This window comes from Bicyclus anynana, chromosome 6 (genome assembly GCF_947172395.1).
Source record: "Bicyclus anynana chromosome 6, ilBicAnyn1.1, whole genome shotgun sequence".
Classification (NCBI taxonomy): domain Eukaryota; kingdom Metazoa; phylum Arthropoda; class Insecta; order Lepidoptera; family Nymphalidae; genus Bicyclus; species Bicyclus anynana.
Genome location: NC_069088.1, coordinates 11,317,674 through 11,343,481, shown reverse-complemented (window position 1 = coordinate 11,343,481; position 25,808 = coordinate 11,317,674). Strand labels below are relative to the sequence as shown.

Here is a 25,808-nt window from a genome sequence, read left to right as displayed (position 1 = left end):
CCAACATACAAATTGAAAATGAGGGTATAAATGATTAGTCATTTCACATCTAATAATAATTATAATTAACTTGTTATTAAATAAATTTTATTAACAAGCATAGAACAATTAGATATGGTTGATATATTTTATATGACATTTTATAAGCAAACCATACATAATTTATAATAAATAAGTTATGAAATGACATGCGTTTTCTACCTTCATTTCTAATTTCTATGTTGGTAAACAGTACTCATCAAGAAATGCTGTAGTATAGGTTTCAAATTTTATCCAAAATCCTTCCAGTAGATTTGCGTGATTGACACATACAAACTTTTTCATTTATAATATTATTAGTATGTGGTAAGGTTTATTGGCTCAAAGCGTTAGCTTTTAGCGTTGTCTGTTCTGTGGTTATTGGTAATATTGATCGACTGACAGTGTTCATAATGAGTCTTTAATTTAAGTTTCAAACTCCATTATTTCGTTGATAAACATCATATAGGTCAGTCACGCAATGATAATGAAACTTTATGAAACAATAGGTTGCTGTATCCCGTATCATAAAACTACTTAATTAACTAACAGTTAACTTTCCTTTTACACTCCTATAATAGGTATAGGTACATAGCTACCAATAAAGCTCATAAACTTTCAAAACTCCCAATATCGGTACAATAAAGCCGGCTCCCAAGCGATTTATAATTTAATTTAAGGCGGCACCGTACAGCTTTTAGGTCGCGACTTTATCAAAAAAAGACAGATTGACTGCAGCTGCTACATGCAAACTGTAAATGATCATTTTTTTTAATTACTAAGTTTTACTGTTTAATGTGACATCCCGGTTAACACGTTTGTGTGCCTGCGTCACGCATAGAAAGAGCGTGCTGCTTTAAAAACCTATTTTGTATCTGCCAAAAAAGGTCGGCGCGCTCTTAAGCGCTACCAACTATTTTACGGCGTTGCACAAAAATGATAATAGTATATGATCCCAGTATAAACGACCGTCATGGAGCTGGTTATTGGGTGAAAAGTCTTTTTCTCAAACATGTTTGGAAATTTGAGCATTATTTCGACAACCTTTTTCGAGATAAATCGAACTTGTTGTACTGGTCGACCAGCGGCAGGCAATCTGTTTAGCGGCCAAATAAATTACTATGTAAAATCACATTTGACGTGTAATTTAAAAATGGAACGATCTTCTACTCCGCAACATGGCAACCAAAGAGATAACTTATCAAAGGTGTATTTAAATTTCGAACTAGCATAGATAGAAAGCACACAGAAAGCTATTTAGTGAAAATAAAATACTTTGGCGCGTAAAAAAATAAAATAATTAGTTGTTCGTCAACTTCTTCATTGGTTTTAAAATAGTATTACTCGTACAATTAACGAAAGCTCATACCGACCATCGACTTCCCATCAAAACTTTGAAATTCAGAATCTCGCCGAAAACACTAGTATACAACAAACTTCAACCTCGTGAGAATTATCTCAAACCAACTTAATTCTTGGAAAATCCACATTAAATTTTAAGAATTGTACCTTCAATAATTGTATTCAAATAAAAGTTCTGAATTGTACTACAAAGTTTAATTTCCGCGCATTATTTGAAAAAAGTACCTACTATACAAGCCTTGGTCGCAACTAGGCATTGATGGACTTACGTATGTGTGCCTCGGCTTCGCTTCGGCCCACATTCATACTTCGTCCATCAATACCTATTGCTGACCGCTGCAGTATATAATATTCTTTAATTCATTAATAATAACCAGATACAGATACCTGAGACGTCATAGCCCAGTGAATATGACCTCTGCCTTCGATTCGGAGGGCAAAGGTTCGAACCCGGTCCGGGGCATGCACCTTCCAACTTTTCAGCTATGTGCATTTTAAGAAATTAAATATCACACGGTTATATGTGACGGTGATGAGGGTCTATCAAACGGTGAAGAAACAACATCGTTAGGAAACCTGCATACGTGAGATCTTTTTTAATTCTCTACGTGACTGAAGTCTGCCAAATCCGCATTGGGCCAGCGTGGTGGACTAAGACATAACCCCTCTCATTCTGAAAGGAGACTGCTGCTCAATAGTGAGCCGAATATTTGAGGTCGAAGTAGGAACCGGATTTACAGGTACACGATGGTTTTAGTAATTACATAATTTATTTTTCATACCAAGTTGTACTAATTGATGACAGAAGACTTTAAAAATATTATCATGATAGTGGACGATTTCGTCCACTGGGTAGGTGCTTACATGTTATAAATATTGTCAACGATCCTTTCAAATAGGTACTTAAACCTATCTATTCATTTTACGCTGTAACAGATTATATTTGTGATAAATTGTACAATTAAGTATTCAATGAATAGCTTGGTAATTTCGGGTCTATTGAAATTGCTGAGGCCATGCTGTGCTGATGATAGGTTAATTAATCACCTTTTGCAAACAACGGTAGTCATTTTTCAGTATTTAATCCGGGCATATTATTTTTTTCTTTAAATTACCATTTTCTCCTCATTTAGTAGAACGATATAGATTTAACGTGCTTTCGTTATCAACCCATATTCCGCTCACTGCTGAGCTTGAGTCTCCTCTCAGAATGAGAGGGGTTAGGCTAATAGTCCACCACGCTGGATCAATGCGGATTGGCAGACTACACACACGCAGAGAATAAAGAAAATTCTCTGGTATGCAGATTTCCTCACGATGTTTTCCTTCACCGTTTGAGACACGTGATATTTAATTTCATAAAATGCACACAACTGAAGAGTTGGAGGCGCATGCCCCGGAACGGATTCAAACCCACACCCTCCGGAATCGGAGGCAGAGGTCATATCCACTGGGGTATTACGGATAATGTGCTTTACAAAAACATAAATGCTTATTTATTTATAGGAATTGTATAGAATGCAGTACTTAAATGAGCCAAAAGTTAACTTCTCAAAATAAAAACAGGCTTTACAATAAAACAAAGTTTTCAACAGCTTGCGAGAATTTTTCTATTTAGTAACTACTTATGTATGAACAAATACAGTAATCATGATTGAATCAAAGTGTAGAATTTGTTTGATTTATTAGTACACCTACTTAGTACATAAGAAAGGTTCATAAAAATAATAATTTAATAATTAGGTAGATACATTTATTGGAACGAAGTTTTTTTTATTTAAACTCAATGCATAATAATATCCATTAATTTATATTTTTGCATTTCCATTTCCATTTCTGAATTTACAACAGCTCAGCGTTCGGAAGAGTTTCGTAATGAAAGACTTAATTGTATTAATTGTTTCATTTAAAATTCGTCATTTTGAATCGCTGTAGGTAGATCATATTATAAAATGGCCCTCTGGTTGAGTAACATTTTAAGATAATTATTATTGGCTAATTTTAACATAAATCTTGATTTATTAATCGCAAAAATAAAAGACCTTCAGTTTATTTAACGTCGAAGAAAGTATAATAAAAATGACTTCTTTCATAACTGCAAATTTATAATGTGTCAGATATTTGTTTGTTGATTGCCTTTCCTATACAAAGGTTTTACCCTGCTATTCTCATAACATCTGAAAGATCCTTGCATTAGGAGAATATTCTTACAGGGTACCAAATACGACTGCTATATACTTTAATCAATTTATTGTTAATATTTGATTAATTTTGAATAAGTTGGAGAAGGAACAATAAAGACATCCTTTTACAGGTGTTCGATATTCTGTGGTCTGATCCTCAAACCATCGGAGGCTGCGTTGCGAATGCTTTGCGAGGAGCCGGAACATATTTTGGACCTGATGTCACCACAACCTTCCTCAGCAAGAACAAACTGAGCTTCTTGGTTAGGAGCCACGAGTGCAAACCTGGAGGATACGAAATACTACACAACGGGAATGTAAGTAGCTCAATGATAATTAATAAATATCATTGAAGTAGCTTTAGGGGCGTAGCTACCGACGTATCAGCCGTATCAATGATATGGGGCCCTGGACTACAGGGGCCCCATAAGTGTGAAAGCAAAATTTAATCCACATAAAAAAAAATGCTAAAGAGATTTTCAGGATTTGCCGCTCGTCTATTGGGCCCCCTAACTAATTTTGACACAGGGCAAGGCAAACTACGCCACTGAGTAGGTTATTATTGTACTTTTTTTTATTCTATGACAATTTAACCCTTGACTGCGATCTCACCTGATGTTAAGTGACGATGCAGTCTAAGATAGGAGCGGGCTTACTTGAAATAGGTACAAGTTCATTCTACCCATATCTGTCACGAAAAATTCCTTTCATGTCTGTGACATATTATATTATTTTGTAGTGCTTGATAGGATCATGAGGTCCAAGAGTGAGGCTCGATTGCCTAGAAAATTTGTTGAAGGTCACAGATTAGTGAATTCTCCATTCTGTGTTGAAGGTGCTCTGATGCCATACGGCAGGAAACAATGACGCCGGAATGGCATTTCACACAGCTTTCCAAATTAGTGAAACGTTTCGATTCCACTCTATAATTCGAACTGCTGTAAAGTGTGAAATGAGTGAGCCCTCCCGGCGTCTGTTTCCGGTGGTTGTTTATTTAGGTCGCTTACATCTCAGCCACTGAAATGCAACCGATCAAGGCATAATGCTATATATTTTTTTAATTTATTTTATTCAATGACAAGTTGACTTGAGTGCGATCTCACTTGGTATAAAGTGACGATGCAGTCTAATGGTAGGCGTCTACAGGTCCGCATCGTACGTATCGGACGCATCAAACGAATTGTATTCTTTGTTGACATATAAAGTCATACAAGTACGTCCACTGATCCATAATGAAAGCCTGCCTTATAATGGAAGCGGGCTATCTTGGAAGAGGTACAAATTACCACCAGACCATATCTGAGCCGAATTAGAAAATAATATTCCTATACTGACTCGTCCTGGGAACGGAACTCAGGACCTCTCTGTTGAGAATCAAGACACTGTCGAATGCGCCAGAGCGTCATCTAAACTATGATTGAAAGGAGAAGGAACATGATTGTGAAGTGATTGAAAGGAGAAGGAACTAGATTCTGGCGGCCTCTGTGGTGCAGTGGTATGCTCGGGGGATTTACAAAATGTAGGTCCTGGGGTCGATTCCCGGCTGGGCCGATTGAGGTTTTCTTAATTGATCCAGGTCTGGCTGGTGGGAGGTTTCGGCCGTGGAAAGTTGCCACCCTACCAGCAAAGACGTACTTCCTAACGATTTAGCGTTCCGGTACGATGTCGTGTAGAAACCGAAAGGGGTGTGTATTTTCCATATAGCCCGTCACTCCCATCTTAGATTTCATCATCACTTACCATCGGAGTCTTGATCCTTGACTACATCGGTGAGATTGTAGTGAAGGACTAAGTTTTAAAGAATTTAAAAAAAATTGTTTGTGAAGTTTTTGCTTGCTCTATTGCTTCGTCGTTATCGTTATCAACTCATGTTCGGCTCACTGTTGAGCTTGAGTGTTCTCTCAGAATGAGAGGGCTTAGGTCTGTAGTCCACTACGCTGGCCCAATGCGGATTGGCAGACTTCACACACGCAGAGAATTGAGAAAATTATCTGGTATGTAGGTTTCCTCACGATGTTTTGCTTCACCGTTTGAGACACGTGATATTTAATTTCTTAAAATGCACACTACTGAAAAGTTGGAGGTGCATGCCCTGGACCGGATTATAACCCACTCCAGATTCGGAGGCACAGGTCTTATCCACTGGGCTATCACGCCTCTATTGCTTACAGTCACATATTTCACAGGTGATCACAATATTTTCGGCGTCAAACTACTACGAGCTGGGGTCCAACAAGGGCGCGTACCTGAAACTGTGCGGCAACTCCCTGGACCGGCAGTTCGTCCAGTACACCGCGGCCGTGTCTCGCACGCGTCGGCTCACGTTCCGCCAACGGGTGGGACTGGTCGAGTCGTCCGCGATGAGAGAACTGCACAGCCAAATCATGACTGCACGTAGAACTCTGGAGGCTACTTTCCGGAGCATGGATGTGGATCAGAGCGGTTTGTATTTTAATAACTTCTCAATTGATGCGGGTTTTCTGGGTTTACCATGATAGTGTTTGACTTTATAACGATTATTCATCGTTTGCCATTTTCATCATTCACCAATTTTCAGTTGATGGTGACGATTGGATGTCCACTTTCTTGTAGAACTTGACTTTTGTAAATCAAACATCACTTTTCGAGCCGCATGTCGCCCAAGGGGGTAAACGTTCAGTTTACCCCCTTGGGCGTCACCAACGCTGCGCTTTTCGGTGCGAGGTCACTTTAGGATTCCAACACCTGCTCGCTCTGTGAACTATAATGCTGACCCTAAACCCTTTGCCACCTTCAGCTGCGCTACTCATTAAGGTCTGTCGATGACTTTGGTTTCGTGTGGTTAATAATCATTATAAGATGTTAATGATAATGATTGTTAACTGACGGTTTAACGTGCTGTCTGCTTCAGCAAAGGGGTGTACTTTCCACCTCAAATGTGAATTTATACTGAAAAATTTCAATGTTCCACAGCCAGACTCGAATCCAGGAACCGAAGCTTCTTAGACTAACTACTGGAACACGGCAGTTTATATCTGAACAACAAGTTTATTCAGATTTCCATTTCCGAGTAAGCACGGATCGGCACTAAATTCTGCCAGACAGTGATAACAGATAAGCGACCCGCAGTGTTTCTTGTGCGCTTCTTTTTACCCTAAACCGCGATTAGAACCCTCGTAATCTTACATTTAAGAATTACTAGACAGACACAGAAAATATAATGCCATTAATTTTCTGTCTTTATAGCTATGTAACAAAAACATTTCGATAATAATATTTTAAAGAGGTAAAGAAATTTATTGTTGTCTGAAACTACAAGCTTTGTCCGTGTTGTAATTTTTTTATCGTAGGTATTTGTCGTCAGAAGGCCTTAAAAAATATTTTTTTATCCCTCAGGAACTTTACTTTTCTGTTTAAAATTTGAGTATAATTAGTAATTTAACCTACTAGCGGACGCCCACGACTTCGTCCGTGTGGAATTCAGTTTTTCTGGGATGAAAAGTAGCCCATGTGGTAATCTAGAGTGAAATTTATTTCCATTCCAAATTTCAGCCAAATTGCTTCAGTAGCCGCAGCGTATAGGAGGAACAAACATACACACATACTTACACACAAACTTTTGCCTTTAGAATATTAGTGTTATACCCGTACGAAGTCGGAGCGGACCGCTATGTTTTTATATACAACGTTCACAGTTTTTCTGTAGTGTATTTAGTATCAGCATTGCACCCGTGCGAAGTTGGGGCGGGTCGCAAGTTATACTTATAACCTTCCTCTTCAATTACTCTATCTATTAAAAAAACTGCATCAAAATGCGTTGCGTAGCTTTAAAGATTTAAGCATACATAGGGATATAGGGACAGAGAAAGCGATTTTGTTTTATAACACTCGTAAGTATGTAGTAATGAAGTTACAGGTGCTTGACGATTTTTGTGCAATAGGTTAGTTCGAAAAATTTTTACCATTTCAAACTTTTAGCGGTGTAAATTATCCTCAATAGAAGTTAAAGAAATAAACTCATTCGTACCTATCGTTATTTTGTTGTAAAATAACACTAAAAGGGCTAATTAATGAGGTCGTCACAGACAAGTGCTAATTGCGTCTAAAAGGTGCAATTAAAATGTGCAACGGTAACACTGAAAAAGCACTTCGCTGAAATTGAAAGCGTCTGGCAGAAAATGGTTAGTCTATACTTATTTAATTGTCCTTAGTCCTGGTAAATTCATTTACTTACTTTAGTTAGTTAATAAAATTTGATAAAAATATGTACAGGTGTCCCGTAATCAATGAATATTAACGTAAATGATAGATGCACCATCTAATTAACTAAAACTCATTTGAATACTTATTTTTCAAAAAATTCCTCGGGTTATACTTTTTTTTTGAATTTTAAAAATTTTTCTACCTTAAATCAGTTTTTTCAATGCCAGCTATTATAATTAAGATTTTAAAGATATGATTTTTGTTACGGAATTAATTAATGTACTAAATAGTATTTTTATAATTATTTATAAAAATACTATTTAGTACATTTTTAATTGTTTTGTTGCAGAAGCTTTGAGTGCAATAACTATTTTTCTTTCATTTATTTATTCATACTTTATTTTTACACCACAACATAAGTAAAAACAAATAACAAGAAAGGAAAAATTATATATAGCACAGGAAACAAAAGGCGGCCTTATCGCTACGTAGCGATTTCTTCCAGGCAACCTTGGGTTTAGGAAAATTCAAAACACGAGAGTGCAGGCTGTATTAATATAATGAAATTCATTAAAATGATCCGATTAAAAAACTCATCTGTAAAAAAATAACTGAAGTGTACCATAATTTTAAAAGCTTATCGAGGATTGTAAACTAGTATAAAACTTGTGTCTACTCTTTGTAGTTGCAAAGTTGCTGGTAAGAATGTATGGGAGGCGCTGAATTTTCGAAACTATTCAAATTAGTTTTTGATAATCAGGTGGTGTCTACCATTTGCGTTTTATCCATTACGGGAAACCCTGTATATTTAGAGTGATTATATGTTTTATTAATAGGCAATTAGAGAATGAAATTTGCCCAAAGTTACAAAAGTACAAGATTTATATTTATTCACTTGTTTCGGACTTTTGATATAGCGGGGAACGAAATCAATCGTAAAGTCATGAAAGACCTTGCGATTGGCTGCGAGTCTCTTTATTTTGTTCTTATTGTTTCATAATATAAAATATCTTTTGATTAAAGTAGGTATGCATAATCATTAGGTTAGGTTCTTGTCCATTTTCGAGTATAGTGATCAGAAATTTCCGCCAGTAGGTTTCGATTAGGATAACGATAAACGTGAAATTTCTAGCTCTGTAATTTCCGCCTGTCTGTCAACACAATCATAGTGATCGTCTAGTCGTTTAACGTCTGTATTTTCTGGTCTATGAAGATTATTAAACAGTATTTTAGAAAAATGAACATTTTCTTTTTAAAAATGCAACCATTCCATTAGTATTTGCTTAATTTATTCAAAAATATGTATGTACGAGTATAATTTATATGTTTGTTTGTATGTCCGCAATATTCTCAAAAAATACTGATCTGGTTTGGATAGCATTACGACCTTTAATTTCTACCTATTTATGGAGAATTATATGAGAAATATCTATGGTCGCCGAAGTTAAATACTAGTGTAATCTCTACTTTCGTATTGAGATTAATATGTAAATTCAAAGGCAAGTTTATATCGGCTTACCCAACTCGAATTAATTTCAACGCTTCAAAATTAATATGCCTCAAGATCCTGTGCAAATATTAATTTTATACACATCAGCGATTTTCTTAAATTAAACTAAGAGCCTGCCTGGCCAGAGCTTCATCTATACTAATATTATAAAGAAGCAAATTTTACAACTAGAAAGCTACGTTATTTGTGAGTGCCATAGGCTTTTATTCCCGTATTCTCACGCAAACGGGAACTACGCGATTAAAACCGCGTGGCATCGGCTTGTTTTATACAGGGTGATTCGATCTTTAGTGCGGATATTTTTTTTCGTGGTTCCGCATCATCAATAAAACATAAATCTACAAACAATTCGGTACATTTTATGTAATATATTTTTTTAAATTTATGACTCAAAAATAACAAAATAATGGACACATTATTAACAAACAAACTGCGCAACTGCTGGCGGCACTTCCTGACGTCCTATAATTATAATAAAATAATAGATAGGTTCCAAACGAAAATAAAATAAACGCACAAAGGTCAACGGCCCTTGGCGCGGGCGCTCGCTAACCGTGCCTACCAGTTGATTTTGTTTTTACCTATTACCTATACCTATTACCTGTACGGCGATAGGGTGACCCTCAAATTCTGTTTAAAAGTGAATAACTTTAGCTAACGATAACTTTGTTATTGAGTTAAAAAAAAGAAAAAAAAAGAATTTTCAAAATCGGTCCATAAATGACGGAATTATCGCTGGACATACATAAAAAAAAAAACATACATACAGCCGAACGTAGAACCTCCTCCTTTTTGGAAGTCGGTTAAAAATACGTACGTAAATCATTAAATTTTGTTTATGTCAAAATATAAAAATGTCCGTAGTAAAAACAAATTCTTCCCGTATAAGTGGTGAGTTTGCAAGCTTATGTCGATACTTGTACATATGTATTCTGTGTTAACTGGCGCGTTTGGCACTCTGTGGACCTACACTAGCAGAACATAACTCATGAAGACAAAATGACATACTCGTATTGTCTACCGCTCAGCCAAAAGTATCGTTTTCATATATCTTTCGTTGCATTGGCACGAAAGAGCTGGGAATGGGAAAAATCCGCCGCTATTGGTTGACATTTGTCTTTTCTCTTCACGAGATATGTTGTCACCGTCCGGGGTTGGCTCACTTTGAGCGCATTTGTCCGCAGGCCTCATATCAGTGAGCGACTGGTGCTTCGCCATGGAGGAGACGACTCGTCTGGGCCTGCCGTGGCGGATGCTCAAGGACAAGCTCGTCCGCACCGACCCTGACACGCGCCTCGTGCGGTACATGGACACTTTCGATCTGACGGCTAACGTAAGATTCACTAATTGTTCTACTATCAATTCTTTCAGTCATTCAATCATTTGACGGCCTCCGTGGCGCAGAGGTGTGCGCGGTGAATTTACAAGACTGAGGTCCTCGGTTTGATCCCCGACTGGGCTGATTGGTTAACTTAATTGGTCCAGGTCTGGCTGGTGGCAGGCTTCAGCCGGGGCTAGTTACCACCCACCCTAAAGACGTACCGCCAAGCGATTTAGCGTTGCCGTATAGAAACCGAAAGGGGTGTGGATTTTCACCCTTTTCCTAACAAGTTAGCCCGCTTCTATCGTAGATTGCATCATCACTTACCTTCAAGCGAGATTGTAGTCAAGGGTTAACTTGTAAAGAATAAAAAATAATTCCTCCTTACAGGAGGGGGGATGTAGCGCTTAAATCCACCACGCTGCTCCAATTCAGGTTGGCGGGCTTAAGGTGATAACGACCACTATCAAATGGCAATAATAATGACGTTCTCCCGGAATGGGGGTGTAACACCACCAACTTCCTACCTGCGGGCTGAGAATTTTAACTGAACATTTTTTAGAAGAAACAAAAATTCAGTATCTATTAGCTCAACCCAGGATTCGAACCCAGGTCCTCGTGATCCGAAACTATAAAGGCTAACCACTGGACCAACGAGGCAGTCACTCAATAACAAGACACTATACCAATACATTAGTAAAGAATACATAATTACAAACAATTTTGTGTACTCGTAAAATTTTAAATTTAGTAGATCTTCCGCTAAACTCATCCACTTATACTACAGCCTTTCTTAATGAGTACTGTTTACCAACAAAGAAATTAAAAATGTAGGTAGAAAACGAAAAAAAAATATCATTTCATAACTTATTTATTTTAAATCATGTACTGTTTGTTTATAAAATGTAATTTAAAATATATTAACCATATCTAATTGTTCTAAGCTTATTAATCAAATTTATTTTCATTAATTTAAAAACAAGCTTATTATTAGTTGTGAAATGACTAGTGATGTAAACCCTCATTTTTAATTTGTTTGTTGGTATACAGTATACATCAAGAAAGGCTATAGTATAGATTGAACATTCTGTTGGAAGACGGAAGGAAGCTGTGTTTAATAATGACGAATATTTGCTTTCCCCTTCAACTGAGGGTAGTATGTTTGTGTCTGTCTGTAAGTACTATTTTATAAGAGTCTGTAGGGGATCAATCCCGCATGACCTTTCAAGTTTTAAGTACGGCACCTTATTAAAAAACTTTCCGTTTTATTAAAACACCCACGGACTTTCTGACAACATGGAGTAAACTAAAATTAAGTTAATATCATGATTGGAATGTCATTACTTGCTTCCTAACACTAAATTACCTACTTTCTGGAATTTCCTGCAGTTGATGCTAATCCTCTTGAATTTCTAAAGTTAAAGTCATGCCTGGCCATGTACAGTGCCTTCGAAGGGGCTTCTCAACTTTACTTTCCATTCTAAACTTTAGATACTTACTACTAAGAGATTTTGTTGAAAGGATTTCAAGGCAAAGTACTGTCTACAAAATGTATGTTATAGTCCTTAGCCGATTAAGTAAATTTCGATACGCTCGTTTTCTTGATAAATTGGCAGAATAGATGTCTAATTTTCCCGACGGAGCTGAAAACATTCACCTTTTGACAAATTAAATACTCAATTTGTCAGCTTAAATCTTATCGATATCTCGAAGAATTTACGAGAGACAGTTTCAGCGGGATATTTTTACCAAAGTACAAAATTGGATTCGAAATCTGTTGATAGATTGGTTTTTTTTCACCTACGTTTCGTTTTAAAGTAGAAAAACAATAAAGTAAAAAAAAATTAATAAAAAAAATTGAACCGACTTCAAGAATATAAAACATACTGACTAAACTAAAAAGCGAAAAATAACATCATACTAAGTTCTATCTATCATATTATGTACTAACTGATGTTCAGTTTGAAGGCGGTGCTAGTCCAATGATGTATTAATTCAAGTCATGTATGATTTAGGTTTTTCAGACAGTGTTCTTTCATGTAATTCTTTCAGAAACGGCTTATATTAACACAACACCGGTTTAGCACCGCCTTCAAACTGATCATCAGTTAGTACATAATATGATAGATAGAACTTAGTATGATGTTATTTTTCGCTCTTTAGTTTAGTCAGTATGTTTTATATTTTTGAAGTCGGTTAAATTTTTTTTATTAAAATTTTTTATTTTTCATTTTTAGTGAAATCATCCTAGATGTTGATCTAGCGCCTAAGGTTTGTTGCTATGAGTCGTGATAAAACATTGTAAGGAATAGCGTTGTCTGACTTAAATTCAAACAAATTAATGAGTAGGCCACACGCCAGTCACAACCAATCACAGGGTTTTTTAGTTACTGTAAACAGATGAGGAATTCCATTAACTGACCTTCGTCTTCATCGTCAGACCCTAATGACAGACGCAATCCATCTAGGTGGAAAGTCTTGATCAATACAAGCCCAATCACAAGGTAGCTACTGTAAATCGTTTAGAAGTTCCAGTACCTATCATTTGTCTCCATTGTCAGACCCCTAATGACAGTGATAACCTATCTAGATGGAAAGTTCTCATAAATACAAACTAATCAAGCCCAATCATAAGGTATCTACTGTTAACCGTTGAGGAGTTCCAGTACTTGTCCTTCGTCTTTATCATCAGACACCTAATGACAGTCACAACCCATTTAGGTGGAAAGTTCTCGCCAACACAAATCAATCAAGCCCAAACACAAGGTAACTGTTGTAAACCGTTAAAGAGTTCCCTCGTGTGTCTTTCAGCTTCATCATCAGATCGATTCCAGACTTTCAGTCATTTGTAGTTTTTTAAAGTGGCTAATGGAAAAAATATAAAACGCTATAGTTGCCCCTACGATTTTTGAAAGTTCACCTCAATTTCTCCAGGATCCCATCATCAGATCCTAAAATGCTGACAATGGGACCACCTCAGGGAGCATACCCTTTCAAACAAAAAAAGAATTATTCAAATCGGTCCAGGCGTCTCCGAGTAATCAGGTAACATACATCCAAAAAGACGAATCGAGAACCTCCTCCTTTTTTTGAGGTTAAAAATTATTTAAGTAGAATAAATAAGTTAATTAGAGTAGAATAAATAAATGAAAATCAATAATTAAAGTAGAAAAACAATAAAGTTAAATTATTAGTATTTATTTCTTTGCAAGCTCATACAATTTCCTTCATAATGCTACTGAAAATTCGAGTTCTTCAAACTTTTTAGATGCGTCAGTCACGCTGGCGATGTGGCGCCTCAGTACTTGAATTTGTTCCTCGAGGCGCCGGATCCTCTCTTGTCGGCGCCTCAGTTCCTCCTTTAAGGCGACACAATTGTTGCACGGCTGCCCAGACATTTTGTTGGATACACTGCACATCATAAAATAACACGAATTACTTAAGAGGGACGTAGTTGTCGCGGCAAGCGTCTAATGACTGCAGTAATGGACGAACCTAAGAAAAACAACGCGAAGTTAGCTTCGTAATCAACTGTAGCGCGAACTTCGTGTTAGTGAGTGTGTTCACGGAGGTCACCACTTGGTGACTTTTGTAAGTGACCGTTACTAAATGCAAATCTTAAGTGTAACCTAAAATAAATAAAAATAATAAATAGTAATAGTTAAATAATATTATCTGCATATGGTATGTGTTAATTAGTGTAAATGCAAAAATATAAATGCATCCTAGTGGTAATTGTATGTATGAGGCCCTGGTCTCAGAAGTCACCACTTGGTGACCTCTGTAACCGAAGCTAAATTGAATTTATAAATAATGAAAAACAGTCAGAAGATGAACAAGTAAACATTAATAATATATTGTATAATATATAGTTATATTATTAAAAAGTAAAACCTATAATAAAGAATAGTAGCGTTTATGCATAGTATAGTCACAGAATATAGACAAGGTATAGTGGTCATTGTAAGTGTAATGTGGCCCCAGTTGCTGAGTTCACCGACTGGTGACCTTTGTAACTGCTGTCACGGGGGTCGCCACTAAGTGACTTTTTTTTAATTTTATATTCTCTAGTCACTCTCCCTTGACTACAATCTCACTCTTTAAAAATTTTGGAAAAATAGTGATTATTCTTGTATACATATCATAACATTATAAAACAAATAGTAATTTTGCAGCGTGGGGGGCGGAAGTCTGATGCTCAAACAGTCGTCGAGACACTCTACAAGAACAAAAGAAGCCTGGAGGCGATATTTAAGATTCTCGACAAGGATAATTCAGGTAAATACTTAAAAAAGAATAAATAATATAATCCGATTAACTCTAAGCCTCTTTGAGTAATTAATTTTGATAAAGTTTCAATTCTTTTCCCTTTCGTTTCCTATTATAATTAATGACAGTAAGATCTTTACGGGGATTAAAGTAATTTAAATTTTCGCAGGCTACATAACGTTGGAAGAATTTTCCGAAGCTTGCCAGTTACTCGGTAAATATATGCCAAATCCAATGACCCAAGAGCAACTTGTGGACATTTGTAGATTGATGGATATAAATAAAGACGGCTTAGTTGACCTCAACGAGTTCTTGGAAAGCTTCAGGCTTGCTGAAAAGAGTTTGCACGAGGAGGAGCACATGATAGCTGAGATTAAAGCTTCCTGACAGGAGCTAGACCGCTATCCTAGTAGGACAGCGGTCGATAAAGATGAGACTGAGGTCGAAATCGAGCTGTTAAAACTCGACGATGTTCCCAATAACGTGCGCCCAAAATACAAGAAATCTGGAAGCCGAACGGCTATCAATAAGGATGAAATTGGTGTCGATGTTGAAGTACTGAACCTAGATGAGGATACTCGCCAAAACTACAAGAAAAACGGTCGAGCACACTTGATGGGTAATGTCGCAAGCTCATCGAGAGATGCAGAGGAAATAGAACTAATAGATTGCAACAGATCTAAACGGCCAGGCCTTTTAGAAAGTGACATTTAAATACTTCCAATTATATTTGAGCATATAACTGATATTTCCAAGAAAATTTTCTAGTCACATTCGACGAAAATGACAAAGGCTTTGTTGTTCTCTTTTAATTTTAAAAAGAGATTTTATACAATGAGATTTTCCAAGAAAATTATCTTTGACAAGAACAGCTGAAGGGTTTGTATCCAGACTAATAAATTACGAGTGTTCTTGAGTTAATTAGTATAATTCTAATACAATTTCTCATTGAATTTAAACAGTTAAGTTTACACAGCGAGTAAAGTCACACATAATAATGCTGAAGAGTTTCTAAAATTCAGATTATTTTGTAAACATATAGTAATAAGTCAAGTAATATATAGGTTTACAAGTATGTAAACAACGTGAACTTATAGGATAACAATGCAATATCCCATTTTAAATTGAAATCTAACAAATTCAATATTATGGTTCGCGTGCCATCAGATTTAGCTTTTATAATCGGTAATGTAATTAAATTACTGTTACCGGCTCTTTCAATTATTATTGTGGTTTATAATAAATAATTATTATAGTGCATTAAATTATATGGCATCTATATTATATTTAAATTAAATTATATTATAATTACCTAACTACGAATATGGCGTGTATACAATTTATAGGGTTTATTAATGTTTATACTTTCTAATGCATTTTTAATGGAGCCTAATCTAATTAACTAAAACGTGTATTATGTAAATATACTTCAATGATCGTAAATACCAATGATATTAAGCGATTACATACGTAGAGAGAAATTAAAAATTGGGAATATATTTTTTCTTTTTGCTGCTACACATTATGAAGTCGCTTCTTTCGAGCTTATTTGAGTAGTTTTTTTTTATTTTAATTTCAATAAATAAATTATTATACTTAGTGCCAAGCTATAAAATAATTAAGTATATAGCTATAAATTCAATTTCTAGATGTAAAATTAAATAAATATATGAAAGTTTTTCAAATCGAAATAGTAAGTTGATCTAAAAGAAATGAGAGGTAGACTAAAAAGTGCTAGTGTTTGAAGTTTTAAATTTATTTATTTAAAAGTTACGAGATAAAAGCATAAATTTATCATAACAATATATTGTAACTTTATAGATATCAACAAATAAGTAATATTTTTATGGTATCACCTACACCTAAAGGACCTAAACTATGAAGTGATTAAAACTGTCTACCTTCGGAATATTACGCTATAGACTTCCCTAAATTTTCAGTGTCTTCAATCGATGTAACATTTTTCTGATAAAAAGAGAATAATACTTTCTATTTTACTACGTAAGTAACTTTTACAATGACTTCGAGTCCCAATAGTCGATCTTTACGAGGTTCCTTTTGCGAGCAACTTCACTTTGAGCGACCGATGTCACGCTCAATCGTCACAGTCGTAATTCTCGGATATCAGCTTGGAAATGTCGGGTACTCTGGCGGGGGAACATCTTGAAAGTACTTGTTCACATCTATTGGTCATACATTGTAGTGCGAGTATCTCTCAGTGGCGGATTTACTTACTTGCCGCCAGTAGGCTGTTAAATTTTTGCCTCCTACTGACCTCTGTAGTTCATTACCCTATTTATATATATATATATATATATATATAGACAAATCAGTGTATTCAGGTTACAAAAGTTTAGTGATAAAGTGAACATGAACATGTTAAAGTGACACACAAATTATAGTATTTTACTAGTACTATAATTATGTACATTTCGTACTAGAATGTTAGTAAAATTTTCAAGACTCAGTTTTTCTATGTACCCAAATTCTGAGATGGTTTTCTTTATTTCTGTTAGACAAAATATTTAAAGCCTTTGCAGGCCCGCAAAATCTGCCGCCCAGCCTACTAGCCTACTGCTAAATCCGCCACTGGTATCTGTAGCTTTTATCACGATTCACGTCAAACGTTCTTTAAGGGAAAACGGTTTAAAAGCAAGTCTATATTATGTTTGTAAATTATGCTCCGACTTAATTATTATGGTATTATCTTCTATATTAATGAATATTAGTTGATTAAATGTTAGTTTATACGAAAAAATCTAGAAGTCTAAGAGACAGTGCCACGCAAACCAGACTCTCCCTTCGAGTACGTTTTATTCCAAAACAACGTTAAGGTTGATTTATTACAATTTTTTGACTTTTCGGAGAGAACAGCAAAATGAACAATACACTAAACAAAAATTATTCGCATATAATATATATCTATCATATTTTCGCATCGGTAACGGTGATATTCTATATAACTAATGCACCCACTAATACATATTTTTTTTTTAATTTTTAGTACTTAATATTCATTAATACCTACCAACTGTATAAATGATTTAAAAATAAACGAAATTTGGGAGCAACGCTGCATAGTTAAATATTATCATTATTTATGTACTTTTGTAAAATTTACCTAGTAATGGTGCTTAAAAGTACCAAAAAACGTCTAATTAAATATTTCTAAAAGAATTATTATTGTAATAAAGTATCTCTTACAGTAGTTTAAAACTAGCTTTCTATTAAAATTAATGGAATTATTGTACTCGTAGTACCTAATCATATCCAAAGATTAGATAAAATATTTTTACTATAAAAAGATTCATAATACATACCTAGTTTTTATAAATATTCTAGTCAAAAGTGCGAGAGCTGTATGATATTGCATACATATCTATATTCAAGCTATTATCATTCCAATGTATCTACCTATAACATGAATGCATTGAATTTAATATTTGTAGCTCTACTTCTATTTCAAAATGTTCTCATTTGTAATACAGTCCAATCACAACGGGAGGTATCACAGAAGCCGTTAAACCTCCCGGAGGGCAATGATAATTTTATAATATAGATAGGTCACGTGCCTACAGAATCACCACAAAAAGTAACGTTCGTTGATTGATAAGCGACTAAATAAAACTAAGACACACATTTGTCCGCTTCAGTTTTGATGCTTTAGTGCCCATCTCTAGTATGAAATATCATTGTCGGAGGGCATTAAGGACTTACTTGTCGAGAAGGGGTCAGACGTCTACGGAGGCATTAAATAACATCTAGACACACTAAAACTATCTATGTAGTACATATATATTTTTTTATTAATGAAGTACTTATAAGTACATCTTTCTTTTATATGGTGTTACACTGTGTGCGAAAGAAGGTACGTAGTCAAGGACTCGATTATTTACCTAGCTTAGTGTGGTTAATACCTCTTAGATTCGTTCATTTTTACTTGTTTAAGGTAATGTTTATTAATTTTGATTAAATATCAATTACCCAATAAGATGATATTTATGAGAAGTGAATTTCTTTAGAGCCAAATTATTAAACCGAGTGATTAATCTCAAGACCACAAATTCAGACGTTGAAGCAATTCATCGTTCAATTCAATTGACTGATGTATTTTTGGTAGTGATTGGACTGTAAATTAAATTAAATGGAGGTGAAGAATCTTAAAAATGATTCTGTTAATATGCAATCATAAATAATAGATATCAATTTTGGAACAGCTGTGGTGACGGTTTTGGTGTACTATGGCCGTCATAAACAAAATTTATACTTCTTCTTTCTCTTATAGGATAACGATAAACTATTAAAAGTCAAATATTTACTCAATTATTATTAACTGTAATTTATAACAATTATATGCTATATTATAAGTTTTGTCCATTAAATTGTGATAAAGAATTTATCTTTTTATTGATCTCCGAATTTTTTTCCTTAATTGTAGGTACCTGGATGTACACTATTTACCAACAAACAAATTATAAAAAAAAATAATAAAAAAATTTAACGGACTCCAAAATCATAAAACGTACCGACTAAACTAAAAAGCAAAAAATAATATCGTATTATGTTCTACCTACTGATCACTTTGAAGATGGTGCTAACCGCGTGGTATGTATTAATTCAAGCCATGACAGAATATCATAAAGATTTTTCAGATTCAAAAGGTTTTTTAGACAGTGTTCTTTCATGTAGCTCTTGAAACGGCTTAAACTAATACGACACGGGTTTAGCACCTCACCTTTCGAACAAAAAGAGAATTATTCAAATCGGTCCAGGCGTCTTTGAGTAATCAGGTAACATACATACAAAAAATATACACTCGAATTGAGAATGTCCTCCTTTTTTGAAATCGTATAAAAAATTAGGACATCAATCGCTAGTCATTTCACACCTAATAATAGTCATATTTAACTTGTTCTGAAATTAATAAAAATAAAGATTAATAAGCTTAGAATAATTAGATAAAGTTAATATATTTTGAATATCAATTTTTAAAAAACAATACATAATTAAAAATAAATAAGTTATGAAATTACTTGAAAAACCTGTATTAAAAATTTGTTTTATGGTAAACAGTGTACAATGAGCATGTAGCTTTAGTTTAGATGTTACTATTTAGCTTAAGGTACAGCATATGATTTTCTAGGATTATTACTAAGGTACCTACTTACAGTACAACAAAATTACAAGAAACTCGTGTATGTATATACATAGTAGGTTTAAAATAATACCAAATAATCAGCTTGGTAATCCCACGTGATTCAAACTTTTCAGTCAACGAGCCCAAACAGAAACAAAGGATTTAAAGAAATAAAAGTCTACCTATGTTCATAATAATATTGTAATGTTTTTAGTAGAATTACAAAATCATCAATCAATCAAATTGAACTAAATTGTACTTTCTACTTAAATGTTTTCTTGTGCGTGCTAATTACCGTTCAGACTTAACGAGAAAATCCTCGGGAAATGAAGAGGGAAACTCGTGATATTATCCAGCGATTTTTCGTGAGATAAAAATAATTAGGGCCGATACTTTTCCATTAATAGCAAAATCGAGGATACGTATCTAATAAACGTCTATTTTATGGGTTAATTGGATTCTGGATCAGCAATGAGTGATTGCGTTTCCGTAGGTTAATTACTTTTTTGGCATCAAATAAAGGACAATTAAATAAAGATTTTTATAAATTTAAGTCACAACATAAAATTGTAATAAGTAAGTAGGTACATTAATCATGAGTTTTTAAATGTTAATTTATCCATTAAAGTTCCATTAGTAGTAAGTCGGGCTTTCTATAGCTCAAAGTTTCAAATTCTTAATAATAATAAGTTTCATGTGGCGTTTCTACGTATCTAAGGATTTTTACAGAAGGTATTGAGATGACGTGTGGTTCCTCATTATGGAGTCTAGTGGTCATGAATGTAAGTATTTTTTTATTTTTACGACAACTCCTCAAATATTTTTTAAGTTTATAAAATCTGTCTTTATTCTGAAAATATAGGTAACGACGTAGCCTGAAGAAGTAAATATAGATATGACCTGAATAATGCATTTTTGGTTAGTATGTATGTCAATTCAGTTTCTATATTCTGCCAGTATTCCACCTAGCTGTATTGGTTTGCCATCTAAATGCAAATCAAGCTTGACCATCTTTATACACGTAGGTGAAGATGTATGTTATAGATGTTCTATTCTTGGAAGACTAGCTTTGGTTGTAATAGTGGTACTAATAGATAAAGATCTGTCCAAGTACAGGTACAAGTGTACCTGTACCTGTATGTGTACAGATGTTTGTGGGTGAAACCACAGAAGGCAGTTTAGTGTAAGACGAAAATGAAGGAGTGTTCGAAGTAATTAGCAGAAGTTAAACATGTTTATAAGTGATATCTATACTGATATATATATATATATATATATCGGTTCTGTAATAAATAATTAACAATGCGTTTCTTATGTGCTGACGTTTTACACATAAACGTGTTTATCCTATAGGTAAATCCTGTGTTTATGCTACTACTACTACGTCTAAACCCAATCCTTCCTGAAATAGAATAACTATACCTTAAACTACTCGTAGAAAATCGTAGAAATCACATTTTTGCTGCAGATTTGCTGCATTTTAGGGTTGCTTAAAGTAGAATGCATTTTACGCTAAATGTATTGCGAACCCATATTGAAAAATCCTATCCACGTTGGATTTTCAACAACATTACGTATACGGTGCAATGGATTTGCATTACCTACGTCCTACGTGTTTCGTTTCGTATCTGTGAGAAAATTGCAAAATAAGAGAAAGCTCAATAAAGCTCTGGTGCAGTCTATACCTACAACCGGGGACGGGTTTGATTTTTTGTTCGAGCTTCTATGAATTTATCTAAAGTAATAGATTGTTATAAAGAGGTAAGATGTGATTTTATGTTTTCGTTAAGATTTTAATCAAAACTCACTCGACCGATTTTGAAAATTCTTATACCAGTTAAGAGCTTACAGGAAGGTAGGCCCATATACTATGCGAGTGAAACGCCAGTGGGGCTAGTTAATTTACCTATAATTTCTTAGTTGACTTTTATACCTTGTATTATATGCAATAAGTTAATGCTAGCCACTTACCATCCAATAAGTTCACGTGCCTGCAGCGCTAACGGCAGGATGTCTGACGCCGCATGTCATGCATATCGCGACCTACAAAATCAGTTTTATCGGATGTCCTGCCGTTAGCGCTGCAGGCACGTCAACTTATTGGATGGTGAGTGGCTAGCATTAACTTATTGCATATAACAGAAGGTAAGCAGGTAGGTATGTTGAGAATAAATCAATCCTCATCAAGATCAGCCTTTGAATACAACTTCATCATTAACAACCCATATTCGGCTCACTGTTGAGCACGAGTCTCCTCTTATAACGAGAAGGGTAGTACTTAGTACTTAGTGTAAATTAGACAATAGGACAGAGGTTCACGTAAGTAATAAACAAAGTTAATAGTCGTGTCAACATGTTTCATTAGCGCAGGTAGGTGCTACCAATCTACCTACTTTTTTTTTGTCCCTCGAGAGACAATTTTTTTAATAATTTTAAGTGTTTTATTAAAACCTAGGTAGGTAAATTATGCCCTCAGCAGCTAGATAATATGTATTTCGTTGTATTAATAACCAAAGTTACCAATTAAACTTAATTAATTTATATGAAAATTTTCCCGAGTTGGTCACATTACCAATGTGCCTAAGGAGGCATGATTCTGTTAGGTATCTTATTTTGTTTTTTTTTTATTCTTTACTAGTTACTACCCTTGACTGCAAACTCACCTGATGATAAGTGATGATGCAATTTAAGATGGAAGCGGGATAACTTGTTAGGCGTAGGAAAAATAGTAAATGAAAATCCACACCCATTTCGGTTATTATATTATATTATATTATTAGTCAAATGTTTTCTGTGTATAGATGGTTAGTCTGTTTCGCTACGGAACATGCGATGATGATTTTGAATCTTGGGAAAAGCTATTAAGTTTGTAAGCTAGTAAGCTCAATTCAGACCGAAGTTAGGAAGTTGGTGGTTGATCGTGACTTGACTTGACTGAGTCATGTGAGTGATGCGAGTAAAAATGCCGTCTCGACGTGAATTATTAACATTATTATAGTGAAAATTAAACTGTCAAACATTATTTCAATGAGGCTGCAAATCGGCATTGAAGTCGCCAAATTTCCTCTCCTAAAAGGAAAGAGGCTCTGCCTTGCAGTACATAATAATGATGGTTGATGATATTGTTAAAAAAATTAGTTAATTTTGATGTAAAATTTGAAATATATAATTTATTAAAAAATATTGCATATGTTATCGTATAGCTAAGATTTTAAACATTCCAGTCACGATAACTAAATTGTAAAGCTCGTAAGAGTACACGGAGAACAAGTTAGGACACTGTCGCGTCGGTTTATTTGACGGTCGAGCTGTTTGTAGTAATCTCGAGTGACTTCAGTTTGTTGTTTGCAGTTGCTTGAAACATAACAATTGTTATTACAGCATACAGCTAGGTACTGCTTAAAATTATCTAGATACCTACTCTAATTTATTGTTTAAATTTGGTTTTGTCGCATTTGGTTTTAAAAGCAAACATAAAGTCATCTTTTAATAAGTTTTTAGTGGCTAATAAAATTTTGATTGATTTAATTATAAGTCATATTTTTTTTCTTCTGAATTTATAAAATGCAATCGTTTCTTAATCTACTACTAAACATTTAGGTACTAGATGTTTTTGATTTTTTACTGGATTACTACGTAAAATCACCACCAACTTTTACCAACATACAAATTGATATAGGGTATAAATGATTAGTCATTTCACATCTAATAATAATTATAATTAACTTGTTTTTAAATAAATTTGATTAATAAGCATAGAACAATTAGATATGGTTAATATATTTTATATGACATTTTATAAACAAACCATACATAATTTATAATAAATAAGTTTTGAAATGACATGCGTTTTCTACTTTCATTTCTAATTTGTATGTTGGTAAATAGTACTCATCAAGAAATTCTGTAGTATAGGTTTCAAATTTAATCCAAAATCCTTGCAGTAGATTTTGCGTGATTGACACATACAAGCTTTTTCATTTATAATATTATTAGTATGTGGTAAGGTTTATTGGCTCAAAGCGTTAGCTTTTAGCGTTGTCTGTTCTGTGGTTATTGGTAATATTGATCGACTGACAGTGTTGATAATGAGTCTTTAATTTAAGTTTCAAACTCCATTATTTCGTTGATAAACATCATATAGGTCAGTCACGCAATGATAATGAAACTTTATGAAACAATAGGTTGCTGTATCCCGTATCATAAAACTACTTAATTACCTAACAGTTAACTTTCCTTTTACACTCCTATAATAGGTGTAGGTACATCGCTACCAATAAAGCTCATAAACTTTCAAAACTCCCAATATCGGTACAATAAAGCCGGCTCCCAAGCGATTTATAATTTAATTTAAGGCGGCACCGTACAGCTTTTAGGTCGCGACTTTATCAAAAAAAGACAGATTGACTGCAGCTGCTACATGCAAACTGTAAATGATCATTTTTTTTAATTACTAAGTTTTACTGTTTAATGTGACATCCCGGTTAACACGTTTGTGTGCCTGCGTCACGCATAGAAAGAGCGTGCTGCTTTAAAAACCTATTTTGTATCTGCCAAAAAAGGTCGGCGCGCTCTTAAGCGCTACCAACTATTTACGGCGTTGCACAAAAATGATAATAGTATATGATCCCAGTATAAACGACCGTCATCGAGCTGGTTATTGGGTGAAAAGTCTTTTTCTCAAACATGCTTGGAAATTTGAGCATTATTTTGACAACCTTTATCGAGATAAATCGGACTTGCTGTACTGGTCGACCAGCGGCCGGCAATCTGTTTAGCGGCCAAATAAATTACTATGTAAAATCATATTTGACGTGTAATTTAAAAATGGAACGATCTTTTACTCCGCAACATGGCGGCCAAAAAGGTAACTTATCAAAGGTTTAATTTAAATTTCGAACTAGCTTAGATAGAAAGCACATAGAAAGCTACTTAGTGAAAATAAAATACTTTGGCGCGTAAAATAAATATTTAAATTTAAAATAATTAGTTGTTCGTCAACTTCGTCATTGGTTTTAAAATAGTATTACTCGTAAAACGAAATACGTACGTATAACGAAAGCTTATACCGACCATCGACTTCCCATCAAAACTTTGAAATTCAGAATCTCGCCGAAGACACTGGTATACAACAAACTTCAACCTCGTGAGAATTATCTCAAACCAGCTTAATTCCCGGAAAATCCACATTAAATTTTAAGAATTGTACATTCAAGAATTGTACTACAAAGTTTATTTTCCGCGCATTATTTGAGAAAAGTAGGTACTATACAAGCCTTGGCCGCAACTAGGCATTGATGGACTTACTGGGTGTGCTTCGGCTTCGCTTCGGCCCATATTCATACTTCGTCCATCAATGCCTATTTTGCTGACCGCTGCAGTAATATTAAAAAATAAGTCAATAAATGTATTGCTTTCAGTCAGATATTTTGCAGACAACCCTATACCACCGTGTTCGTAATGAAATAATCTTTATTTTAACTTAACTTTAATTCATTAATAATAACCAGATATAGATACCTGAGACGTCATAGCCCAGTGAATATGACCTCTGCCTTCGATTCGGAGGGCATAGGTTCGAATCCGGTCCGGGGCATGCACCTTCCAACTTTTCAGCTATGTGGATTTTAAGAAATAATTACATAATTTATTTTTCATACCAAGTTGTACTAATAGTATATCACGATAGTGGACGATTTCGTCCACTGGGTAGGTACTTACATGTTATAAATATCGTCAACGATCCTTTCAAATAGGTACTTAAATCTATCTATTCATTTTACGCTTTAACAGATTATATTTGTGATAAATTGTACAATTAAGTAT

The 25,808-nt window shown here is 34.6% G+C and overlaps 1 protein-coding gene across 2 annotated transcripts in view; it reads left to right on the top strand.

Annotated features, from left to right (window-relative positions):
- The window catches only part of LOC112051078 (serine/threonine-protein phosphatase rdgC), a 101,053-nt gene extending 81,813 nt beyond the window's left edge, over nt 1–19,240 (top strand). For both annotated transcript variants that reach the window (XM_052882213.1, XM_052882212.1), the window contains exons 11-15: nt 3,695–3,880; nt 5,750–6,005; nt 10,440–10,588; nt 14,752–14,854; nt 15,015–19,240. In XM_052882213.1, coding sequence (XP_052738173.1) covers nt 3,695–3,880; nt 5,750–6,005; nt 10,440–10,588; nt 14,752–14,854; nt 15,015–15,232 — 912 coding nt within the window. In that variant the 3' untranslated portion in view covers nt 15,233–19,240. The remainder of the gene's footprint in view (nt 1–3,694; nt 3,881–5,749; nt 6,006–10,439; nt 10,589–14,751; nt 14,855–15,014) is intronic.
- The last annotated feature ends 6,568 nt before the right edge of the window (nt 19,241–25,808 follow it).